This window comes from Pinus tabuliformis, chromosome 4_2 (assembly GCF_031772625.1).
Source record: "Pinus tabuliformis cultivar Carrire ecotype Pingquan chromosome 4_2, CPIR1, whole genome shotgun sequence".
Classification (NCBI taxonomy): domain Eukaryota; kingdom Viridiplantae; phylum Streptophyta; class Pinopsida; order Pinales; family Pinaceae; genus Pinus; species Pinus tabuliformis.
The window spans coordinates 386,418,097-386,443,310 of record NC_142304.1 but is presented as its reverse complement, the minus strand read 5'-3'; the positions used below and the strand labels follow the sequence as shown (position 1 = coordinate 386,443,310).

At 38.6% G+C, this 25,214-nt stretch overlaps 1 protein-coding gene across 3 annotated transcripts in view; it reads right to left on the bottom strand.

The window, feature by feature from the left end:
- Positions 1-25,214, bottom strand: part of NUDX14 (nudix hydrolase homolog 14) — a 190,823-nt gene that overhangs the window by 31,714 nt on the left and 133,895 nt on the right. For all 3 annotated transcript variants that reach the window (XM_089428730.1, XM_089428733.1, XM_089428731.1), the window contains exons 5-6: positions 17,301-17,393; positions 17,075-17,167 (exon numbers count right to left, since the gene is read on the bottom strand). In XM_089428730.1, coding sequence (XP_089284856.1) covers positions 17,075-17,167; positions 17,301-17,393 — 186 coding nt within the window. The remainder of the gene's footprint in view (positions 1-17,074; positions 17,168-17,300; positions 17,394-25,214) is intronic.

The following is a 25,214-nucleotide window of genomic DNA, read 5'->3' as shown; positions in this document are numbered from 1 at the left end:
AAATCATAAAGAAGAAATAAACTCCATGCAGTATTACTTGATGCATATAGGAAAAGAACGATAAAGTAATAAAAGATATGGAAGAAGACCATGCCAGGCAAATCAGTGCTATAAAGGTTGAACACTCTAGTCAAATGGATGCCATTAAAATACAGGTTCAAAAGTTTCAACAATGGTCAAAGGATGAGAGAAACCAAGGGACATCAATAGATCAGGAGCTTTCTCATTTGTTGCAACAAGTTCCATCTTATTATGAGGAGGTCATTGGTTCGATTGAAAGATGGTTAATTGAAGGTGATCCAGATAGACTTAAAAATTATAAAGATCAGATGCAGGATAAAGAAAGACATGTCACACATATCTTACATACTTCATCTGATAGGTTTGAAACAGAAAGTTCCATGTCATCAGTGATACAACCTGCCACAAAGAAAAAGCGCAAGAGAAAGAAAATGAGAAGAAGATTTGATGCATCAGACGACCGCGAGCAGCTTGATTTTCAGATAGGAAAAAGTCCTACCATCTGTAGAATTGGACATGGCACATCCGACAAGCAGCCGACAGATTTGCCTGAAAGCAGGCAAATGCTCAGTATACACTATATTGAACACATCTGATGCCATGGGGCATCCTTTGTATTGTATTTCTAACCCTACTCCTTGTCATTTCAGCATTTTCATTTCTGTTTTATGATTAAATTTGCTTTTCTAGATTAGTTAATAAATGAAAAGCTTATATCTTTCCTGTGCTTAATGTTATATGATGATTTTTGGATGGACACTACTTATGTTATGTTGTGTGTTGCATGGGTGCAGATTCTGGATTCTCACATTCCTACAGTGCAGCAACGTGTCCCCAAGTGGAGTTAGATGTTGACCACTACGTGTCAACTACCCATAGCAGTACTCCCCCCTTTTTCTTTGCAATAAGGGTAGCGCTTGATCGACATGTCCGTGCCATTCGACAGTCATCGACAGCTTGATCAATCTATGTTGTAAACCCAGTCTGCATGTATAAAATGTAAATAATCTCAGCAGATATGAGTCATGTATGTAAATTGCCTAGGTGGACCTAATTTTCTAAGTGATAATCTACGTTCCGGAAGGTTTTTCGTCTCACCGATCCATGATCGGCAGAGTTTTCCTTCAGCCTAACCCCAAAGCCGGAATGGATTTTGTCATTAGAATCTTAGGCGAATCCTAGTGTGTTAATCTGCTAGATTATAGTTATGTCGCAGAACTGAGTGGTTTATGAGGGTCTATGTCAAATGGGTTTTTTCCCTTAAGATGTAAAGTTGTAAAAGTCATGATGTAAAATGTCTTGAGGGTTAGAAAATGTTTTAATCCCTTCATAAGTTTGAAGTCTTAAGTCCTAGGTCCTAAGTGTTTTTTCCAAAGGCTAAGTTCAAGGATCCATTTAATTAAAAAATCAAAAATTAAAAAAAAAAAGTAATAAAATTAAATTAAATAAATAATAAAAAATTAAATAAAAATTATAAAATAAAGCAAAAACCCTAAAAATAATAAAATAATAATATTTTTGAGTAAATAAATGCAAAATTTCATTTTTTAATGAATTAACTAATTCGACGGATGAGATTAAGAGATATCTTGATTCTCATCGACGGTCGAGATCATTTCAACATGGATCACTTGAACTAGCCGTTGGGGTTTTTTCCTTTAAATAGGGTCCTAGGGGGTCATTTGAGATCATTAGATCTTGGAGTCTGGTGCTAAAGAAAGCTCTCTTGTAGTCATTTTTTGTGCAATAAAGAAGACTTTGGGGTTAAAAATCTTGCTAGTGTTACTCTTTTGAAAATGTTGTAAGATTATTTTATTTGTTCTGCATAATTTTATTTTCAGCCATTGATGATAGCTTAATGAAGATTGATCTAGGCACAGGTATCTTGTCTGATCTTTGAGGTTTGAATGATAGTTTAGATTCTGAAATATATTGGCAGGTATCTCCATTTGATCGGGGTTTCACTATTGTTTTCTCCTTCTATGTTGATGGTTGATCTTAAGCTGTGCAGAAAATCCCTTTTTTAGATTACCGAGCGTTAGGGGAAGTTCTCGGCTGAACAAGCCAACTCCCGGGTTGTGTTTTCTGAAAGAGCCCAGCCAGTTCTTGATCCCGGGCTTATCATTCGAAATATTTTTATGAATGCATGCAGGGTTTTCTGAAGCGTTTTACATTAAAATTAAATTTTGATAATATTACTGTGATTATTGATAAATCTGGCTTCTTAAGAGCTTTCAGTTTGTAAATACTGTAAACTGTTTAGATCATCTAGGGTTTAAATTTTGTTGTATGCACATATTATTAGGGTTTTTCTTTCTTTTGCAGGTTAAAGGTGCAGGTGATTGAGAAATTTTCGGGGGTTTCTCAGGCAAATTTTGAGCCGGGAATTTCAAATATAAATTTTGTGGAAAGCTGCAGTTTTTTTTTTTTTGGGGGGTTTCTAAGGGAACTGGTTTACTGTGGCCTGGAGCTTTCAATTTCTTCTGAAAGCTTGGCTTTGGACGTGTGCTCTCCCGTCTGCCATGCCACGCCTCACGCAGTCTTGATCTGAGGCCGCAGAATACATGTTGGGGTTTTCTGGCAATTTCTTTCATGTATCGGTGCGTTGGTAAGTTCAGCGCAAAGGTAAGGGCATCAACGTTATACATTTTCACTGTCCGAATCCTGTGATCGCATTTATCATCGAGCCGTTAGCAGCAAGATCTCCTCCCTGCCTGCGTGTGAGGAATCGTAGCTTGCTTCTAGCGTGATTACTGTTTGCCTTTATTTTTTTGTTTCAGATCTTAGTTCAGCGTGAAGCTGCCTGCGTCCCTTGGTTCTCAGCATAGCATACGCTCGCGTTTTTCTGGGTTATATATTGGTCATCCTGCATGGTAAATCGCCATTAGAGCCTGCACAAGACAGCGAGGACGCAGATACTGGCCGAGTTTTGTGTGCACGTGTTGGTATGCTCTTGCAGACGGGGAAGTGATCAGGTGTTTTACGTGAGGTAACCACAGCATTTCGCGTGGGCAAATTAGGTGAGCTTCAAATCGATTCAAATTTTTGTCCCTCGCTGGCAGTACGTGTTCTGATCATCGTATCTCTGAGCTCAAGCCTGTCAATACGCCGCCGTCACTTGTGCTCTCGTTCGAAAAAATTTTAAAGCATTCAGTCTTTTTTCGTTTTATGTTGAACTAGGGTTACGACTTTTTCTTTCTTCGTTAACTCAGATATTAGTGTTAAGCGTTTTATTAGATTTATTTTTTATTGTTTTAAATTTAATGTCATGATATACGTTTGTGTAGTTACATGTTAGGTTTTATTAGATCAGGGTTTAGCTTTAGAAATGATTTTGTTATTTTAGGATTAAAGCTAAGTTACATTTAGGATTCGATTTTAGTTTATCCTTTTTTGTTTAGATAGTTTAGATTTTACTTTTGGTTGAGTTTTAGTTTTATTTTAAATAGTTTCATTTTTTTTATTTTATTAATTTAAAAAAACCCAAAAAAAGGTATATAATTTTAAAATCATAAAAAAAAAACATAAAATAAAAAAAAAAAGAGGAAAAGAGTTTCTTTTAAAAAATCATAAAAATATTGTGGGAGATTTTTGCTAGGTTCAGTTTTCCTCGGGAAATTATCACGTTATTGTAGGAATTTATAGGGTAAGTTCCACAGAAAGAATACCAAAAGGACACCGCTCACAACCAGATCTCAAATCAATACACCAGTATTTTTGACGTGGTTAAAACCCTCAGAGTGCAAGGAGGGAAACAGTCCACGGCCTGTCCCAACGTGGGTACTACAGGCAATTTATTAATCAAAGAATGAAAATTTACATAAGCTTCTCTCATGCACGGATTACCCGAACAATGACCCTCCATGCGCTTTAAATAGAACTCATGGACCAATCGGGTGTCAAGACACGGATCAAGTGTCGGTAATACCGAGGTGAGAGTGAACCGTCGGATCACTACATATCGTGACCGTCGGATTGTAAGTTACAAAATGTACAACGGTAAAGAAACACACTTTACCTAACTCTAACCTAACTCTATACTAGACCAAGTTGAACTTAACTATATCCTATGTGTCGGAATATCCTAACATCCCCCCTTAAGAACAACTTGGGATAGGATTGAAGGATTTACAAATATGACACAATAGGAGAAGGAAGGAGGCACTAGAGCCTATCCCCCCTTAGTGACAACTTCCTGAACTCCAAGCATATATCGAAGTTTAGTGAACTTCGCCTCTGTGAGAGCCTTTGTGAAGATGTCTGCAACCTGATCATCTGTTGGACAATATTGCACTTCAAGAACATGGTCATGAATGAGCTTTCTGATGAAGTGCATGTGTAGTTCAATGTGTTTGCTGCGCTGATGCTGGACTGGATCTTTGCATAGCTGAATGGCACTTTGATTATCACACCAAAGTGTGGTTGGATGCTGCTGCTCAAAGCCAAACTCTGATAGGATCTGACGAAGCCACAAGGCTTCCTTACTAGCTTCCACGGCACCACGATACTCTGCTTCTGCTGACGAAAGAGAAATGGCGGCCTGTTTCTTACAAGCCCATGTAATAGGTCCTGAACCAAGAGTGAAGACATAACCGGCAGTAGACTTCCGATCATCAGGGTCACCAGCCCAATCAGAATCAGTGAAACCAACTAACAGAGGAGCTGCTTTGGCACTGTAATGAATCCCAAACTGTACTGTACCTCGAACATAACGAAGTATTCTTTTAGCTGCTTACCAATGACTTTCACGGGGGTTTTGCATAAAACGAGCAACAAGGCCAACAGCAAAGGAAAGATCAGGACGAGTATGGGTTAAATACAAGAGTTTTCCGACAAGTTGACGGTATAAGGTAGCATCAACTTCAGGAGAAGTACAAGAGACTGAAAGTTTGACTCCAGACTGAAAGGGAGAAGGGGTTGGCTTACAGTCTTCCATGTGAAAATGACGAAGAATATCACAAGCATACTTGGACTGGGAAAGGAAAATACCCTCTTGGGATTGCAAGACTTGAAGACCGAGAAAATAATGTAAGTGTCCTAAGTCTGTCATTTCAAATTTCCTTTTAAGGCTCGACTTCACATGGTTTATAAGGTTGGGATCACTACCAGTAAGAATAAGATCATCAACATAAAGAACAAGGATGATAAGAGAGTTGCCCACTTTCTTGGTGTAGACAGTATTGTCAGAATGACACCTAGAAAAGCCAGATTCTAAAAGAAAGCTATCCATTTTGGCATACCAAGCCCGAGGAGCTTGCTTGAGGCCATAAAGGGATTTCTTAAGTCGACAAACAAGGCTGGAGTCTGTTTGTATGAAGCCAATGGGTTGTTCCATATAGATTTCTTCCTGCAAGTCCCCATGCAAGAAGGCAGATTTAACATCCATCTGATGGACTTCCCATTTTAAAGAGGCAGCAAGGGAAAGAACAAAGCGGATAGAGTTCATTTTGGCAACGGGGGAGAAGGTTTCAGTGTAGTCAATGCCTTCAACCTGTGAAAAGCCCTTAGCAACGAGACGAGCTTTATGTTTATCAACTTTCCCATCTGGTCCATACTTGGTTCTGTAAACCCATTTACATCTAACAAGTTTGCGTCCCTTTGGTAGAGGAACAAGATCCCATGTATCATTTGTCATTAATGAATGATATTCTTCATTCATAGCTGCTTCCCAATGTGGATGGCCTGAAGCTTCTGCAAAAGTGTCAGGATCATGATTTACTGGAGCTTGAGCCAGTAAAGAAGAGGCTCTTTCAAACTGAGAACGTGTACGTCGCTGATCTGTAGGATCACCGGCAAGATCACCTGCTGCATCCCGAGTAGCACGGACCCATCTTGGAAGTTGAGGATCCTGAGAAGGTGGGGGAGGATTATCATCCTCGCTTTCATCATCTGAAGAAGAAATGTTTTCAAAAATAGAAGAGATAGGAAGAGGTGGCACATCCGCCGGACTAGGCTCGCAGGCCGATTTATTTTCATCAAATTTTACATCTCTTCTAATGATAACATTTTTGGACTTAAATGGAATAAGTCTATAACCTTTTACATCTTCAGAATATCCAACAAAAGTACATTTCTCACTCTTAGGTTCTAAAGCTTTATGCTTTTCATCTGGAATATGGGCCCATGCTTCACTTCCAAACACACGAAAGTGACTTACATCTGGTTTAATGGAACTCCAAGCTTCTTCTGGAGTGATATTCTCTAGAACCTTAGTAGGAGTGCGATTGATTATATAATTTGCACAATTAATTGCTTCGGCCCAAAAACTAAGACTGAGTCCTTTAGATTGCAGCATACAATTAGCCATTTCCTTTAAGGTGCGATTTTTCCTTTCAGCTACACCATTTTGTTGTGGAGTGTATGGAACAGTATGTTGCATTTGAATTCCATTTTCGGTGCAAAAGTTGATGAATGTGTTTTTAACATATTCTCCACCATTATCAGTTCTTAGCTTAAGAATTTGATGTCCAGATTGTTTTTCAACAAAGGCTTTGAAGGCCAAAAAAGTGTTAAATACTTCGCTCTTGAGTTTTAAGAAGTATACCCAAGTGCGTCTGGAGAAATCATCAATGAAAGTTAAGAAGTACTTGCAGCCAGAGAATGAAGCAACAGGAAGAGGACCACATAAATCACTGTGCACAAGCTGTAAAGGGGCTGAGGCGTGCCAAGAGGCACGTTTGTCAAAACTGTCCCGATGATGTTTTCCGAGTACACATCCGGAACAAACACCATCTCTGCAAGATACCATAGGAAGACCTGTCACCATATTTTCTTTACATAGATGCTGAAGGGAGCGATAGTTTAAGTGACCAAATCGCTCATGCCAAAGTTTGCTCACTTCATCATTATGAGCAACAAATACTGAGGGAAGAGTGGATGACCCAAAGTTGTGAAACTTATACAACCTTTTGGAATCATCAGCAAGACCAGTAGCTAGAATCTGTTTAGGATCTTTTAGATCCTTGATTACAACATCATGAGGTGAAAATTCAACAATTTTACCTTCACCTGAATGAGTTATCTGATAGACAGATAGAAGGTTGCAGGATAAGGTTGGAACACATAATACATCATTAAACTGACCATTGTCTAGATGAACAGTTCCAGTCCCTACAACATTAAGAGATCTATCATCACCAATATATATATTTTTGGTGTTACAATCATTTAAAGAAGAAAACATGGCTTGGTTTTTGGCCATGTGACAAGAGGCTCCAGAATCAATGAGCCACTCATGAGAATGAGAAGAAGAAGAAGATACATTTAATGCATAACCAGACTGAGATGATTGACAATGACATGCAGAAAGTGCCATTCCGGAAGTTGAAGTTGAAGTAGGCTCCACATGGATGTTATGTTTCTTCATTGCGGCTTCCAAGGCTTCCATCTTCTTAAAGCATTTAGATTCTAAGTGGCCATCTCGATTACAAAAGTTACAATGTCTATCAGTCTTCTTCCATTTGTTTTTATTGGTCTTATCATTTTGCTGAAATGATCTTTCATTTTGAGGCTGAGATGGTTTAGGACCATTCTTTTGAGGATATGACTTCTTAGGATTCTTTGAATTTGGTTGCTGTTGGGCGGCTAACGCTTTCGTGGAAGAGTTTCCAAGATTAAGAAGACCAAGGTGTAAGAGTTTTTCTTGTTCTCTTATTAAGGAATCACAAAAGGAGTCAAAGGAAGGGGCCTTGTAGTCTTGTCCTTGACAAATGAAAGCTTCCCTTGTAGAATGGAAAGTGGAAACAAATACAGAGTAGGCTGGTCCCAACTTAGTAAGGATGGAATAAATAAGGTTACCATCTTCTTTCTTAACTTTAACACCTTCCAAGAGATATCTAAGGGTCTTGAATTTGGACAAGAAATCTTCAATGCAAGAAAAATTATTAGGATCCAAAGTAAGCAGCTCATTTTCAAGTTGATGGGCTCTAATTACATTTTTAATCCCAAAAACTTTAGCAAGTTTTTCTAATGCTTCATGAGGAGTCTCAAGTCCTGCAATGTGGAATCTAAGATCAGGAGAAATAGACATCCCTATCAAACCTCGTGCTTGATCTTATCTATTTTCCCATTTTGCCGCCTTGTCTTCATCTTTTGGTTTCTTCTCTTGGTCTGTGGCTATTCTGAAGAGACCTTTACTTCTAAGTAAATCTTCCATGTAGTCTACCCATTGGAAGTAGTTAGTGCTGTCAAGAATGACTTGGCATGGACTTTCCATTTTTTTTTAAAAACTGAAGCTGAAGATGCTGAAAGTAAGTGTTCCAATGGATAGATCTCGAAAAAATAGGCGGTTTTAAAAAAAACGGCTCTGAAAAAGGCTTCCGGATGAAGAAATTATGGCTTTTTGAAAAAAAATTGTTGACGTTGCCGGCAAAGTGCGCGAATGTGCGGGAATGAAAAAATCTGCCCCCACAAAATGGAGACTTGAACCCAAGACCTCTACTCTCTTAAAATAGCTTTGAACCAATTGATCTATACAAAAAATTTGAGAGAGAGAGAGAGAGAAAGGGGGGGGGGCCTTGGTTTGCGTGCTTGCCTTGAGAAAGCTCTTTTTCCCTAAAAAACACAAAACACAACACGAACATGCAAAGAAAAACGAACCTTGCGGCTCGAAGTTAGCTTTAGCCAAAAAACTAGAAATTTTAAAAAAAATCTCAAAGTTAGCTTTAGCCGAAAAACTAAATATTTTTCTCAATGTTTCTGATTTTCCGAGATCACACTAAGGTGCAGGGAAAAGAGCATACGCATGAGAAAAATCCTTCCTTTCTGTTTCTGATTTGCCCAGATCGCACAGAGTCGCAGGGCAAAGAGCATACGCAGAAATGAAAGGTATAGATCTGGTTAAAAAAAAGGCTAAATAAACTGAGACCGAAATAAGCAGAGAGAAAATAACAGTAAACTGCAAAAAAAAAACTGTATACCTGCCGATCTGAAAAATGACGCAACTAGGGCTACCGGAAACCTTTTCGCGTGAAACGAAAGGGGTTCCTCACTGGAACAGATGCTCCGAACGCAACAGAGCAGTCCTCTCGGCCCGAAAGCAGTCAGAAACAGCAGATCTAGGAAACGACAGACGCATGCAGTTCTACCGGCTTCAGATTTGGATCACCAACGGACGCGGCCCTCAAATAGCTCCGATACCATGTTGGAATTTACAGGGTAAGTTCCACAGAAAGAATACCAAAAGGACACCGCTCACAACCAGATCTCAAATCAATACACCAGTATTTTTGACGTGGTTAAAACCCTCAGAGTGCAAGGAGGGAAACAGTGCACGGCCTGTCCCAACGTGGGTACTACAAGCAATTTATTAATCAAAGAATGAAAATTTACATAAGCTTCTCTCATGCACGGATTACCCGAACAATGACCCTCCATGCGCTTTAAATAGAACTCATGGACCAATCGGGTGTCAAGCCACGGATCAAGTGTCGGTAATACCGAGGTGAGAGTGAACCGTCGGATCACTACATATCGTGACCGTCGGATTGTAAGTTACAAAATGTACAACGGTAAAGAAACACACTTTACCTAACTCTAACCTAACTCTATACTAGACCAAGTTGAACTTAACTATATCCTATGTGTCGGAATATCCTAACAGTTATATGCTGAGATTTGAATTTTCGATTTATGCAAGTCTGCACACAATGATCATCTTGAAGATTTAGCTACATAAATGTGATATCTGGTTAAATGATTCATGATTTGCGTGGTTGTTTAAAGCATTAATCTCTTCAAAAATTTTAATTACTGGATATCGTTATTGAGCTTTAATCATTATAAGAACACTGTGGTTTTATGGAATATCTTGCATTTGCTTGAGTTATTTGATGGTAAATGATTGTTAAAGATTTCAGCTTTCCGCAGCATTTGATACATAATTGTTCAGCCATCAATCCCTTAAGGCACTGGTCTATTAAACTTAACAAAATCAATTAAGTGTTGATTTCCTTTCGTGTCTCCCAACCCAACTGGTTCACAGTTGGTCACCCATTTTCCTATAGGGTCTACCCCCCTTAGCCGTGGGAGACAGGCTTAAACGGAGAGATCGGGGATCAGAGTGACAGCCCCCGGTTTGAGCGTTGTCGTGTCAATCTGTGCGACAACATTTTTTGGCGCCGTTGCCGGGGACAGAGTTTTTCTGTTACTGGCGTTTCAACGACATTCATCTTCTCATTTCTCATCATTCTTTCATTTTTCTCATCTCTCGTTTGAGCTGGCAGATTCAACTTTTTTTTGGCATCATTTGGATCTCTTTCATCACCTTATCTTTCGTCATATCAGCAGCTTCTCTTCGATTTTTTTCTTGTTTGGGTGGCAACTCCATTTTCTTATTTTTCCCAGACAAGAAGCCTCCCTCATATCTACTTGTTGGTTGCTTTTTGGATCTTAGAATTAGATTCATTGTTCAAGTGGCGACTCCACTTCTTTCATCTCTTAATTTTCTTGAGCAGAAATCTCTTTCTATCATCCATTTGATCCCTTATTATTCATCATGGATTATTCATTTAAACCATGTCATTTTACTGATAATCTCCATGATTTTCCGAAAGAGGCCATCTCTAAATTATTTAAGTTCTCAGGTGGTGATTCGGTCGCTGTTAGACAACATTTAAACAGGTTTACTTGTGTAATGATCATATATTGTAGACTTCCTCAATATAATCATGAAGATGTCAAGATGTGTCTATTTGCCCATTCTTTAAAGGGTGATGCTTTGAACTGGTTTAATAGTTGTCCTGAAGATTCCTTCACTTCTTTGCAAGACATTGTCGATGCTTTTAAAGATAGATATGGTGATCCAGATAGCTCGCCTTGTGCCCCTAAAATTGTGCAACAAAATGAAAGTAATCTTGTAAAAGGTCCAGCTGTCCAAGACAATTCTTCATATCAGAATGTGCCATCCACTTGTACCATTGCAGATCATAGTAGTGTTGACAATGAAAAGGAAGATCATAAGCAAATTATACAAGATCTATTGCTACTGGTAAAAAATATGGAGATAAATCAAACTAATTACGCCAATGATGTGAGAACTTTATGCACTCACCTGGAAAAGCGAAATAGGGAGATGGAGATCATGCAAAATCAACATAGTAAGGAAATTGAAGCCATGAAGATTAATCATGACACAGAAATTAGTTTTATGCAAAGCAAGATGTCAGGCTTAGAGGAAAATATGACGACCATGAAAGCTGATCATGATAGGGAAATTAATTCTATGCAAAACAAGTTATTAACTATGGATGAAGAAATGACTATCATGACGTTTGATCATAATAATCAGTTGGCTACCATGCAAGCAAATCATAAAGAAGAAATAAACTCCATGCAGTATTGCTTGATGCATATAAAGGAAAAGAACGATAAAGTAATAAAAGATATGGAAGAAGACCATGCCAGGCAAATCAGTGCTATAAAGGTTGAACACTCTAGTCAGATGGATGCCATTAAAATAAAGGTTCAAAAGTTTCAACAATGGTCAAAGGATGAGAGAAACCAGGGGACATCAACAGATCAGGAGCTTTCTCATTTGTTGCAACAAGTTCCATCTTATTATGAGGAGGTCATTGGTTCGATTGAAAGATGGTTAATTGAAGGTGATCCAGATAGACATAAAAATGATAAAGATCAGATGCAGGATGAAGAAATACATGTCACGCATATCTTACATACTTCATCTGATAGTTTTGAAACAGAAAGTTCCATGTCATCAGTGATACAACCTGCCACAAAGAAAAAGCGCAAGAGAAAGAAAATGAGAAGAAGATTTGATGCATCAGACAACCGCGAGCAACTTGATTTTCAGATAGGAAAAAGTCCTACCATCTGTAGAATTGGACATGGCACATCCGACAAGCAGCCGACAGATTTGCCTGAAAGCAGGCAAATGCTCAGTATACACTATATTGAACACATTTGATGCCATGGGGCATCCTTTGTATTGTATTTCTAACCCTACTCCTTGTCATTTCAGCATTTTCATTTCTGTTTTAGGATTAAATTTGCTTTTCTAGATTAGTTAATAAATGAAGAGCTTATATCTTTCCTGTGCTTAATGTTATATGATGATTTTTGGATGGACGCTACTTATGTTATGTTGTGTGTTGCATGGGTGCAGATTCTGGATTCTCACATTCCTACAGTGCAGCAACGTGTCCCCAAGTGGAGCCAGATGTTGACCACTACGTGTCAACTACCCATAGCAGTACTCCCCCTTTTCTTTGCAATAAGGGTAGCGCTTGATCGACATGTCCGTGCCATTCAAAAGTCATCGACAGCTTGATCAATCTATGTTGTAAACCCAGACTGCATGTATAAATTGTAAATAATCTTAGCAGATATGAGTCATGTATGTAAATTGCCTAGGTAGACCTAATTTTCTAAGTGATAATCTACGTTCCGGAAGGTTTTTTGTCTCACCGATCCATGATCGGCAGAGTTTTCCTTCAGCCTAACCCCAAAGCAGGAATGGATTTTGTCATTAGAATCTTAGAAGAATCCTAGTGTGTTAATCTGCTAGATTATAGTTATGTCACAGAACTGAGTGGTTTATGAGGGTCTATGTCAAATGGGTTTTTTCCCTTAAGATGTAAAGTTGTAAAAGTCATGATGTAAAGTGTCTTGAGGGTTAGAAAATGTTTTAATCCCCTCATAAGTTTGAAGTCTTAAGTCCTAGGTCCTAGGTGTTTTTTCCAAAGGCTAAGTTCAAGGATCCATTTAGTTAAAAAATTAAAAAATCAAAAATTAAAAAAAAAAGTAATAAAATAAAATAAAATAAATAATAAAAAATTAAATAAAAATTATAAAATAAAGCAAAAACCCTAAAAATAATAAAATAATAATATTTTTGAGTAAATAAATGCAAAATTTCATTTTTTAATGAATTAACTAATTCGACAGATGAGATTAAGAGATATCTTGATTCTCATCGACGGTCGAGATCATTTCAACATGGATCACTCGAACTAGTCGTTGGGATTTGATCCCTTTTGGTGTTTGATAGATCCGGAGTTAAGATGGATCTAGGCTGGTTTTTGTTGTGTGCAGCTAAGGAAATCTATCGAAGATATGATTAATTTTATCAATAATATGTAAATACATCTAATATTAATATAATCATTTTAAATATGTTAAATATGTTTGAGATTAAGTTAGTCATTTTAATTTTAAATTTGCTTAGTTACCTCAGTTTGTTGAAATGATAAGTATTGTTAATAACTTTAATGATGAGAAATGATGAAATTAAAATTTTGAATGCAAAGTGACAATGTAATAGTTTTGAATGATAGAAAATGTGAATAATAAGGATGTAGTCAATTACAAATAGTCTTCATTGTGATCAATCTCAAACTATTTTCTTCTACTATTCTTACTGTCACCCTTGTTACTTTTGTCATTTTTTCATATCGATTATATAAAAAGGACAGCGGAAATCGTGAACCATTTAAATCTTTAGCTCAAGTTGTTGTAGTAAACAACATACCTTGTCTCTCTTGCTCTCCAATATTAATAAGTTGAATTACTATAACACAAAAATCAATGTACATTGCCAATAATTTTTGTGCTTACACTGAAATCAATGCATCTAGTGCAAACAATCAAATATAATTAGAAATTACCATCTAAACTGAAATCTATGAATTTAGTGCAAGCAATCAAATAGGATTAGAAATCATCTACATTGAAATCAATGCATCTAGTGCAAGCAATCAAATATAATTAGAAATCAACATCTACACTAAAATCAATGCATCTAGTGCAAGCAATCAAATAGGATTAGAAATCACCATCTACACTGAAATCAATGCATCTAGTGTAAGAAATCTTCTTCCCTCTCTCCCCCCTCCATCTATATCTATATCTCCCTCCATCTCTCCTTCTTTGTCTCTCTATCTCACCCCCCCAAACACACACACTCTCTCACTCCATATTTATCAATCTCTCTGTCCCTCCCTCCCTCTCTCTCTTCTTCCCTCTCTTCACCTTCCATCAATATCTCTATTTCCCTTTGTCTCTCTATGTCACCCCCAAAACCTACACTCTCTTTCTCCAATCTATTTATATGTCCCTCCCTCCTCCTCTCCCTCTCTCTCTCCCCCTCCCCCGCTTCTCTCTCTTTCCTCCTGCGGTCCTCTCTCCCTCTCTCTCCATCTTCCTTATCACTCCCCCTCTCTCTCCCTCTACCCCGTTTCTCTCTCTTTCCTCCTGTTGTCCTCTCTCCCTCTCTCTCCATCTTCCTTATCACTCCCCCTCTCTCTCTCTCCACCTTTCTCTCTCTATGTCTTTCTTCTTACCTCCCTCTCTCACATCTTCTCTCTTCCCTCCTCTCTCTCCCTTTCTCTCCCACCCCTCTCTCTCTCTCTTCACCCTCCAACTCTGTTACTATATCCCTTTCTCTCCTTCTCTCCTCCCTTCTCTCCTTCTTTGTCTCTTTATCTCACCCTTAAACATACATACTCTCTCTCCATCTCTCCCTTGTCACTCCCTCTCTCTCTCCACTTCTCACTCTCTATGTCTTTCTTCTTCCCTCCCTCTCTCCCCCTCCAACTCCATCTCTCTATCCTTCCCTCTCTCCTACCTCCCTCTCTCCTCCCCCGTCACTCACTCACTCTCGCTCTCTCTCTCTCTCTGCCCTCCAATCCTCTCTCTTCCCCCATCACTCTCCTCTCTCTCCCTTTCTCTCCTACCTCCCTCTCTCTTCCCCCATCACCCTCTCTCTCTCTCTCTCCAACTATGTTACTATATCCCTCCCTCTCCATTTCTCTCCCCCCTTCTCTCATTCTCTCCTTCTTTGTCTCTTTATCTCACCCCTAAACATACACACACTCTCTCTCTCCCTTATCACTCCCTCTCTCTCTCCACTTCTTACCCTCTGTGTCTTTCTTCTTCTCCCCCTCCAACTCCATCTCTCTATCCCTCCCTCTCTCTTCCTCTCTCTCGTACTTCCTCTCTCCCCCTCTCTCTTACCTCCTCTCTCTTCCCCCATCTCTCTTTCTCTCTCTCTCTCTCTCTGCCCTCCAATCCTCTCACTATCTCCCTCCCTCTCTCCTTCCCTCTCTCCCCCCTCCATCATTGTGTCTCCATCTCCCTCTCTTACCCCTCTCTAGCTCTCTCACTCCTCTCCCTCTCTCTCTCTTCATTCTTCCTCTACCCTCTCTTTCAGTTTATCTCCATCTCTCCCTTGTCACTCCCCCTACCTCTCCACCTCTATCACTCTATGTCGTTGTTCTTCCCTCCCATATATATCTAGAGTTAATATATATCATGATATATTAATATGTATTATAATATAATAAATTTAATATTGTATTATTCCAAAGTTATTAAATTTAATAATATTAATATTATAATATATTAATATGAATATTAGATTTAATAATAATAATATTAGGGTTATTAATGTTTTTTGCATGGTATTATTAATAATTTGGCCCATGGTATTTTTTATCTAGGTTGGATCTAGGAGTTTGGATGTTGATTTCTAATCCTATTTGATATATTTTTATTTATTTACCATATCTCTTTATACCTCTTTTATAAATACGGTATTTGGCCCACAGTGTTTAGCCCATGGTATTGAAATGGTATTTGGCCCACAGGCTTCACCTAAATAAGACCTCTTTTTTGAGTTTTCGTAAATATAAAAAGAGGTTTTATTTATTTACCATACCTCTAGTTTATTTATATTTTTATTTATTTACCATACCACTGGAGTAAGTATAAAATGAGGTTTTATTTATTTATCATACCTCTTTTTTGAATGTTCACAAAATTTATATTTTATATTTATATTGTGTTTATACATCATAATAATTGGATTGATTTTTAAATAGGGCCGACATTAGATTAAAAATGTTAAATGTTAAATGTTAAATGTTAAATGTTAAACATTACATGTTAAATGTTTATGTTTACGTTTACATATTTACGTGAGATATACCCCAATACTGGGTTGTAGAGCACCTCTCGGCACAATAAAATTATTAATTTATAAAAGTTATAATATATATAAAAAAAATAATTTAAAATCAAATTTGCGTTATATATAAATTATAATTAGTATAATATGTAAGTTATAATTATAAATAGTGGAAAGTTTAATTTACGAAAATAGATATATTTGACAACTTTATAAACTCTAACATTATAAATTCTAACATATTTATAAAGGTATCATGTATATATAGTCAAACTCAAAGTCAATTTTTTCATTATCAAATTCTTTTCAAATTTCAAGTTCCTTGTCACAGCGGGCAGCTCAGTTGGCGATTGCCATGATATGAAGTATTGTGTAAACTAAAAGATCCAAGGTTCAAATCCCACCAAAGTATCCTGGTCTACAGAGAGGAGCAATGTGGTAAGCCCCAGAGGTATAATAGTAGCAGCCGGAATTGACCCCATGTCATGCAAATATGAGCCCGACCCAGTTGTCGATTCTATTAATACAAAAAAATAAAAATAATAATAAATTCAAAGCCCTTGAAATCAAACTCAAACTTGAGTCAAGAGACTTAGGTAGGAGACTTAGGTATGTACTAGTGCTAGCGAATTAAAAATGCTCACTAGATTAGTGTAACCAGTGATATCTTTATTGGATGATGAAACATTTCACTATCAACGAAAAAGAAACATGATACAGCTGAATAATCTTGTTAAGGCTCTATGAAGTCAGCACGTGTGAATGCTACCATTTATTGAGCCCTTAACCATAACCCTCATTCATTATCGTTACATTAATTATAGTGATGTTGACTTATTATTGCTTTCTTTTCCTTTCTGCTTCCCATCCATATATATATATCACGAAGACACATTTCAAGGATCATCTTATCTTGTGCATTCAATATGTTGTAACACGAAGTTTATTCATTCACTCATCTTGATTTAGGTGTGGCATTACTGAATCAGGTCAAATATCATGCTTATTTGGTCCATAACACCATCCGAGTTAAGAATACTATAAGCATGTAACTAAATGCTATGAGCCCATAATAGGTTATTTCTTGTTACGAACAGAGGTTCATAGGCCACAGGTACATAAGGACTTTACCTCACGAGCAGCAGCACCAACAAAGTCTCCTCTATCATCATCCAACATACCAGCTGGCAGTTCGAGAATAGTTCTTCCAACAGGGACTCTAGCCTGCAGAGATCAGATTCCAATTGGCTCCTACTTATATACAATAATCGTACCCTGATGAAAATATTGCCTTAGCATCCACAGAAAACTGGAGAAATGATCAATCAGATCACCAAAGAATGCTGCAGAAAAATACCTGTTCTGTTAACACTACATAGGACTCTCCATCGCACTCCAAGACCATCAAGATAGCAACTGCCCCACCTCGAGCAAACACAATGCCTGGAAGCTGCCCAATGCAACATACAAGTAAAGTGGACTTTCATTCCAAATATATAATTTAAAGTTCCCTGTTAGGGTAGATGCATAATATCGCAGCTTAAAACCTAGAATCAGCGAATATTATGAAGTTCTGCAAAGGCACAGATCAACCATATTACATCAAGGAAAGTAATTTGGTATTAGCTACCAGAATTTACATTCTGAATTCAAAATGACTTTTAGTACTAACAGAATTGATGGGCAAAGTGCCAAATTCAGTCATGGTAAAAACACCTAATTAGCCTAAATTCTGGGATGTATATCTTGATTTGACAAGACAACTTTCTTAAGTAGGCACGGTATCAAACAAGTTAGCATTCATGCTCCAATTTAAGATTTTCAATCAGGAGAGAATACATACACTTCATAAAGTGAAGGTGTCTCTACACATAAGTTTTTAATTTGTATGTCCAATTCATAATTCTAAATAGAATTCCAGAATTAACCAAAGCTATAGCAGATATGAGATTGCATATTATGAGCTTTCAATCACCAAGTATAAATGAAAAAAGATGTACATATTCTAAATAATAGAACATTCCTGATGGACATATTTAAAAGGATGCATCATGCACTCTAACATAATCCTCTAACGAAGCAATAGATCCCCATTACAACGTATTGATCACGTGTCACTATCAGCAGCATAACAAAGAAAAAGGTGGTTACTACACAAGATAACACATCCTGATGATTCAGTGTTAAAAAACCCTTTCTCACCATTTAAATAGTTCCCCAGCTCAGGAGAAGCCCTTCAAAGCATTCCTCACTAGCTCAGACTTTGGAACGTTATCTCCTATGGCAGCTAGCTCATCACGAACTTGAGAAAGTCTTGTCAGATACAGAGCCACACCTTCACCATCCAACATCTTGGTGTTCTTAGGCTTTGTTACCCACCATCCATGGGTGGTATTATAGGAGAAAAATGTTCTCCTAGATGGTCCTCAGCCGGCAGCTAACAGCCCCTTGCAGCCACCAGATAGCTCAATGTGCCATTATCTCCATCATCTGAGCCAGCCACGTGGTCCCTCGCCCATATGTTATGATCATATGTTTGAAGGTGGGCCTCCAAACCCCAAAGGTATGGCTTATTCATTGGCGTAATTGACTATTTTTGTTTTCATTTCATGGACACTTTTGGGCATGGATTGGTGGGGGGATTCAACGGAAAGTGTTGGCTAGGTTTGTACTCTTGTCTACTCTGCCCGATTTGATGGTTAGTCTTGTAGCCTAGTCCCATAGGATCTCCTTTATTGGTTATTAGCTTCAAGGCTGGCACTACATGGGAAATCCCGATTTTCGTTGCGTGGTCCCACTTCCTGACACCATATACATCACCCCCTTCTACTCATTACAACCCCATTCATCATCTCTCCCATCCAATTCCACATGTGTCCACTGGGTCCACAAAGGGTTAGCCTCCCTCTCCCCTTGTCCACACTTTGGGTTGGGCCTGGAACGATGCCCCGGAGGTTGATGCAGCTAAAAATAAAAGAAAAAGCATAATTTGGCCACTCACAATAGGAAATGTACCATAAAATGCAAAAGATGTACATGACATACAAATTTAGCACGTGGACAAAAGCCAAACATAAGCTCTACCCCTTATCTATGGCCATCACCTTGGTTCCTATGGGCCCTAGATGAGCTCCCTCCACATTAAGGAACCCATGATTATCCCAACCCCTCGTGGGCAATGAAATGCCCCCCTTAAAAGGGGCTACCTACTGCGATATAGCACACATCATGTTGTCATTCCCTATAGCCTCGAGCAGTTATGAAGAAAAATCAATAAAAGGCATAAGGCATATGAAGAAGGGTGGAAAAACAAATCTTGGGGTAACTTATGTACCATGATTGCTCCCTCCTACACTCATATATCCAAGTGTGGAATTCCCTTATTTTAGCTACCCTTGTACCCTAATAGGTGGCTTGGAGTTTTTCCTTTGATCCCCACTCCATCTCATCATTATATCACATGCCACCACCATTTGATGGACTACTGTGGACATGTTACCCCCTTTAAAGGTTGAAAACACCTAATAGGGTCATTGGTTAACCCTCTTATTAATCTTGGAAACACTTGTACATGCCATAGCCCACTATAGAAGGGCATGCCACCATGAAGTGCTCACCTAGATCCATGATTTGTAAACTCTTTTGCTTAATTATTCTGATGATTTGTTGTATTGGAGGGCAAGGGGACGCATTGGATCTTATGCAGGATTAAAGGTGGGTCTCCCTATACGGCGTTCTAGTCCTCTAGAGAGCCACATTGGCACTTGTAGGGTGAGCTTTGAGAGCCACGGGCCTCCACCATAGCAAAGAGCTCTTCATGGATCCCCAGCACCCTTCAGAGATTGCTCGCATTGTGTTGAAGAATGTAACTAGGTTCGGTCTTCATATTTGTATAATGTAATTTATTTGTCAAAAGAAATTTTAAAATGACTTATTAAAGCATGGGTTTCATGCTTGGGTCATCATGTTTATAGGTCAAAGACTCCATTGTAGGCTTCTAAGTTTTATACTGATTCAATAGAGTCATTGTAAATTTTATTGGACCATTCTTGGGCTTTTGTATCATGTAAAAAGAATTATTTTTGAGTCAAATGACCTCCACACCAAGTCGGCCCTATGATGTTGAAGTTGGACTACATTAAGGCTATTCGACCCCCAGAAGAGGCTATGCATAAACAAGCAGTTCGATCAATTTGCTCACTCACTCAACAAGTTTGATACACAAGAAAGAGAGACAGAAAAAGGTGTGAAATTCCATGAGAAGGAAGAAGATTGAAGGAGAAGACAAAGTCGAAGTTTTGGGCCATATTTCTCTCACACGTGCGAAGTTGTTGGGCTATAGCTAGGGCCGAAATTCTAAATTTTACTGCAGGTCAAAGTTTTGTTGTTGGAGTTGAAGTTCTACTACTGGGGACATCGAAATTTTGCTGCTGATAGGTCGAAGTTGTTGCTGGGAGAACATCACTTGAAGAAGAAGGAAGGGTTGACTTGGTGATTGGGGGAACCCTATATCTAGGTCAAAAGAGTCTTGGTATATCTCATCTTGTCTTTGAATCTACTGAAGGAAGAGTTCTGACTGGGTTTTCCCCTTTTAGGGGTTTTTCCCTAGTTGCTCGCCTACATCTTCTGTCTCTTGTTCTTGTGATCTCCATATACTCATATATTGGTAATTGTTTGATGAAACATAATATAATAAAGAAGTAGAAGAAGCCAACATAATTCACAAGTAATTATCAAGGGAGAGGAATCAAACCCCAATTACTACTAACATTGATTTCTCAACATGGTATCAGAGCTAAGGTCAAAAAAGGTTGTAGATCACTTTGTTGGCTTAAGAAGAAAGGATACTCCCTCTATGGCAAGTTACTTGAAGATGGGATTCAATATCATAAGAATTGCAAGAAGTTGGATCGGAAGCATCTTCTACAACCTATCTAAGAAGGTCAAAAGTGAAGGATTCTTGGTTGCACTTACAGGTACTCTTGATGATGACAATGCATGGATCACTGATAATGGAGCATCAAGACATATGACAGGAGAAAGCGGACAACTTCATACTCTATCAAAAGAACAATCATCTCATGCAGTGGAACTAGGAGACAATAATAGCTATGCAATGAAGGGCCTTGGATCTACATCTTTGAAGTTGGAGAATGGAACAAAGCTAAACCTCAACAATATACTCGAAAAGAATTTACTTTCAATTTCTTGTTTAGAAGATAAAGGAGATAGGGTCGTTTTTGTAGATGGTAAAGTCTTGGTTTGGGGAAAGGATTCAAGCATTGAAAAGGAAAAAGTTATTGGAGTTCGTGAAGGAAGACTATATGGAGTTATAAAGCCATCTCCTCAAGTTCTAGTTCACATGGAAATCAGTCGCATCGAACTATGGCATAGAAGATATGGGCATATACACCACAAGATCATTTCCTCTCTCAATCAAATGGTACATGGCATCCCTAACATCAAAGAAAATCGTGAAGGAGTATGTAACGGATGTGCTTTGTGAAAGAATACAAGGAAGTCTTTCACAAGCAGTGATACAAGGTCTAAAGAAATATTAGACCTCATTCATTTCGATGTGGGGTGGGCCTACGTCTAACAAATCCACTTGAAGGCCATCTTTCTTATGTGACCTTCATTGATGATCACTTCAGAGAGACATGGCTCTACCTTCTCAAGACAAAGGATGAAGTATTCGAAAAATTCAAGGAGTTTAGATCTGAGGTAGAGACCTTAACCGAAAGAAAGATAAAAACCTTTAGATTCGAAAATGGTGGGGAATATACTTTAAAAGAATTGGTTGCATATTGTAAAGAAGCAGGGATTAAGAGGGAGCTCACTATTCCCTACAATCCCGAAGAAAATGGACTTGCAGAAAGGAGTGAGAGAGTGTGTGTGTTTGGGGGGGTGAGATAGACAAGCAAAGAAGGAGAGATGGAGGGAGATATAAATATAGATGGAGGGGGGAGAGAGGGAAGAAGATTTCTTGCACTAGATGCATTAATTTCAGTGTAGATGGTGATTTCTAAACCTATTTGATTGCTTGCACTAGATGCATTGATTCTAGTGTGAATGTTGATTTCTAATGATATTTGAGTGCTTGCACTAGATGCATTGATTTCAATGTAGATAGTCTTTCTTCAAAGGCATATAGAATCTACATAACGGAAGGAAGACAAATTGAAGTTAGCAGGGATGTTATATTCGATGAGAATCATGCCTACAAGAGATCCAAGGATATGCCAATAGATTCTGATGACGAAGATACACCACTATTTGAAGAAGAAAAACATCATGATGAGACAACCCTAACCAACAAGAAGAAGATGAAGGACAAAGTGAGCCAATTCAACCTATGATTATACCCGAAACAACGAAGAGGCCAAATTGGTTGAAAGCTACTCTTGAAGATGCCGAAGGACATAGAGTTGCTAAAGGAACTTTTAGATAAAGCAAAATACCAAAAAGATATTTAGGATATGCAACATACATAACAAAATTGATAGAAGTTGAACCAACTACTTTTGAAGAAGTTGCTCATCAAGAAGAACGGAAGAAGGCAATGAAAGAAGAATATCAATCCATCATGAAGAATGGAGTCTAGAAAATCGTTCCTAGGCCAAACAATAAATCAGTTGTCACTTCAAAATGGATTTACAAAATCAAACATGCTATTGATGGAAGTATAGATAAATACAAAGCTAGATTTGTTGCAGGGGATTTCTCTCAAAAGGAAGGTACAGACTATGAAGAAACCCTTGCACCTAAGAAACTAGATTCATTGAAAACCCTTGTCATGTCATATGAGGTTTAACAGTAAGTTTCTCTGGGTGAAACCCACGAGATGGAGGTTCAAATCTCATTGAGTATATGGCATGTTGTGTCTTGGCTAGAAGAGTAGGTGACCCCAGAGCGGACGTCTCCGCTCTCGTTGAGGCATAGGTTAATTGCTATTGTGTGTGGCTTGCAGGCTGTTGCACCTAGCCTAGGTTTATAGTGGCAGCCAGTTGGATTTGATCCTGGGTCTTTTCAGGATAACTCTCACCAGTGACCGATTATGCTAGATTAAAAAAAAAGAAAACCCCCGCCATGTCCCGAATCCGATGAATCGGACATAATTCGTTGGGACAAGCGTCCTCTGAATGTGTCCAAGCGTGTCCTCTGAATGTGTCTGAGCGTGCCCAGCATGTCTCGATTTCGAGACACGTGTCCCCTGGAAATGTGTGTCGCACGACCCATAAAGCCCGCTTTTGGCTCACTTATCCTTCAATATTTTTTGTCTCTCTTGCCGTGGGTGTGTGGGAGTGACTAGCAAAGGATTTGGGAGCATTTTGGAGGCGATTCAAGCAACAGGTAAATGCATTTTGCTTCTATTTTTGCATTTTTATTACAGCAGTTTGCATGTGCGTCTTTTTACAAGTTTGTGCATTGTTTTTTTATTTTTTTACAGCATTCATGGCTCAATCAAGGGAAACTGGGAAGGGGCAAAGGAAGCGGAAGAATGTCCCCATTGGAGATGCCCCTCCTATTCCAATTTCATCGGGGTCTGTAAGTGTTCCCACTATTGGAAGTGGGATTGCAACAACAGCTTCAAATGTTGAGGGACAAATTAATTTAGAAAGACAGCGTGCTCAAGAAAACAAATATCCCTTGAGGAAGTATGTCACAAGAGAGCAAGGGCTACGCAACAAGTTGTAGGGGGGGCAAAGTTGCTGGGAAATGCAACTATTGCAACAATCATTTCATGAGCACATATTACCATGTGAAAGCTCATTTGTTGGATTTACCAAGTTGTGGAGTTGGATCATGTACACAGGTGTCTTTAGCTAAGAGGAAACAAATGGAAAAGTAGGCCAATGTTGGTGTGGAAAAGGTGGTTGCATCATCTAAAAAAAACAAGAATGATGATCCGCTTCCATTCTTGAGGAAAAGCAGCAACAAATTTACATTTGACAATTTTGGTGGGGAACAAGTAGCGAAAAGAAAGGCAGTGGCACTTGGTCCAATGAACAAGATTTTTCAAAAAGAGAAACGGGAAGAGGTTGATCTCACCACTGCATTCTTTTTCTATCAAAACTTCATATCCTTTAATGTTGCACACTTAACTTTATTTATTGAGATGTACCGAGCTCTAACTCAAGGGGCTCCATCAAGGTATGTGCCTCCTGGGTCATAGAAGCTTAGAACCACATTGTTGACTAAGGCAAAGAAAGAGGTGCACAAAATATTTGAGCCTATTAAATCAACATGGCCAACATCTGGGGTTAGTATTGTTTCTGATGGATGGACAAATCTAGCATGTCACCAACTCATCAACTTCATGGCGTCTTCCTTGAATGGCCCAGTTTTCTTCAAATCAGTGGATGCACTTGGACAATACAAGGATGCACAATGTATGGGTGAGCTGTTTATTAAAGTTATTGAAGATGTAGGTGTTGATTCTTGTGTGCAAATCATTACAAATAATGCACCTGTTCGCAAGGTTGCTGGCATGATTGTGGAAGCTAAATATCCACTAGTATTTTGGGCACCTTGCATTGTCCATTCCTTGAATTTAGCATGTAAATCTATTGCTTATGATGTGCTTTGGATTGGAAGTATTATTGAAGATGCACGACATATCCGCAACTTTGTACAAAATCATACAAATGTCCTCACAATCTACAAGGAGTACACTAATACATCATTGTTGAAGATTGCAGATACACGGTTTGCCTCTTCATGCATCATGTTGAAGAGGTTGAGGAAGGTCAAGACCGCTCTTGGGGCCATGGTTATTTCAGAGTTTTGGTCTTTTTGGAGGAAGACAAATCAAGCAACCTCAAAAAGAGTGAAGGACACAATGTTAGACGATGCTTGGTGGCAGAGGGTAGATCTACTTATTAAGATCATGGACCCTCTCATTGCTTTGCTACAATTTGCAGATACAAACCAACCCATCCTAGGAGGGGTTTATGAGGGATGGGATTCCATGATTGAATCTGTGAGGACCATTATTTTGCAAAGTGAGTGCCCCGAGTATGAGACATCATTAGAGACCTTCTTCACCACCATACTGGATAGTCTTGTCAGCAAATGGGACAAGAATTGCACAGCTTTGCATTGTTTGGCTCACTCATTGAACCCAAAATACTACAACCATGAGTGGCTGAATGGTGGACCTTCCCGCAGATTCCCTCCTCACATGGATGGTGAAATTTCACATGGGAGGAAGGATGCATTGAGGCAGATTTTTCAGGATAGAGCATCCCTTGATGAGGTGGAGGATGCC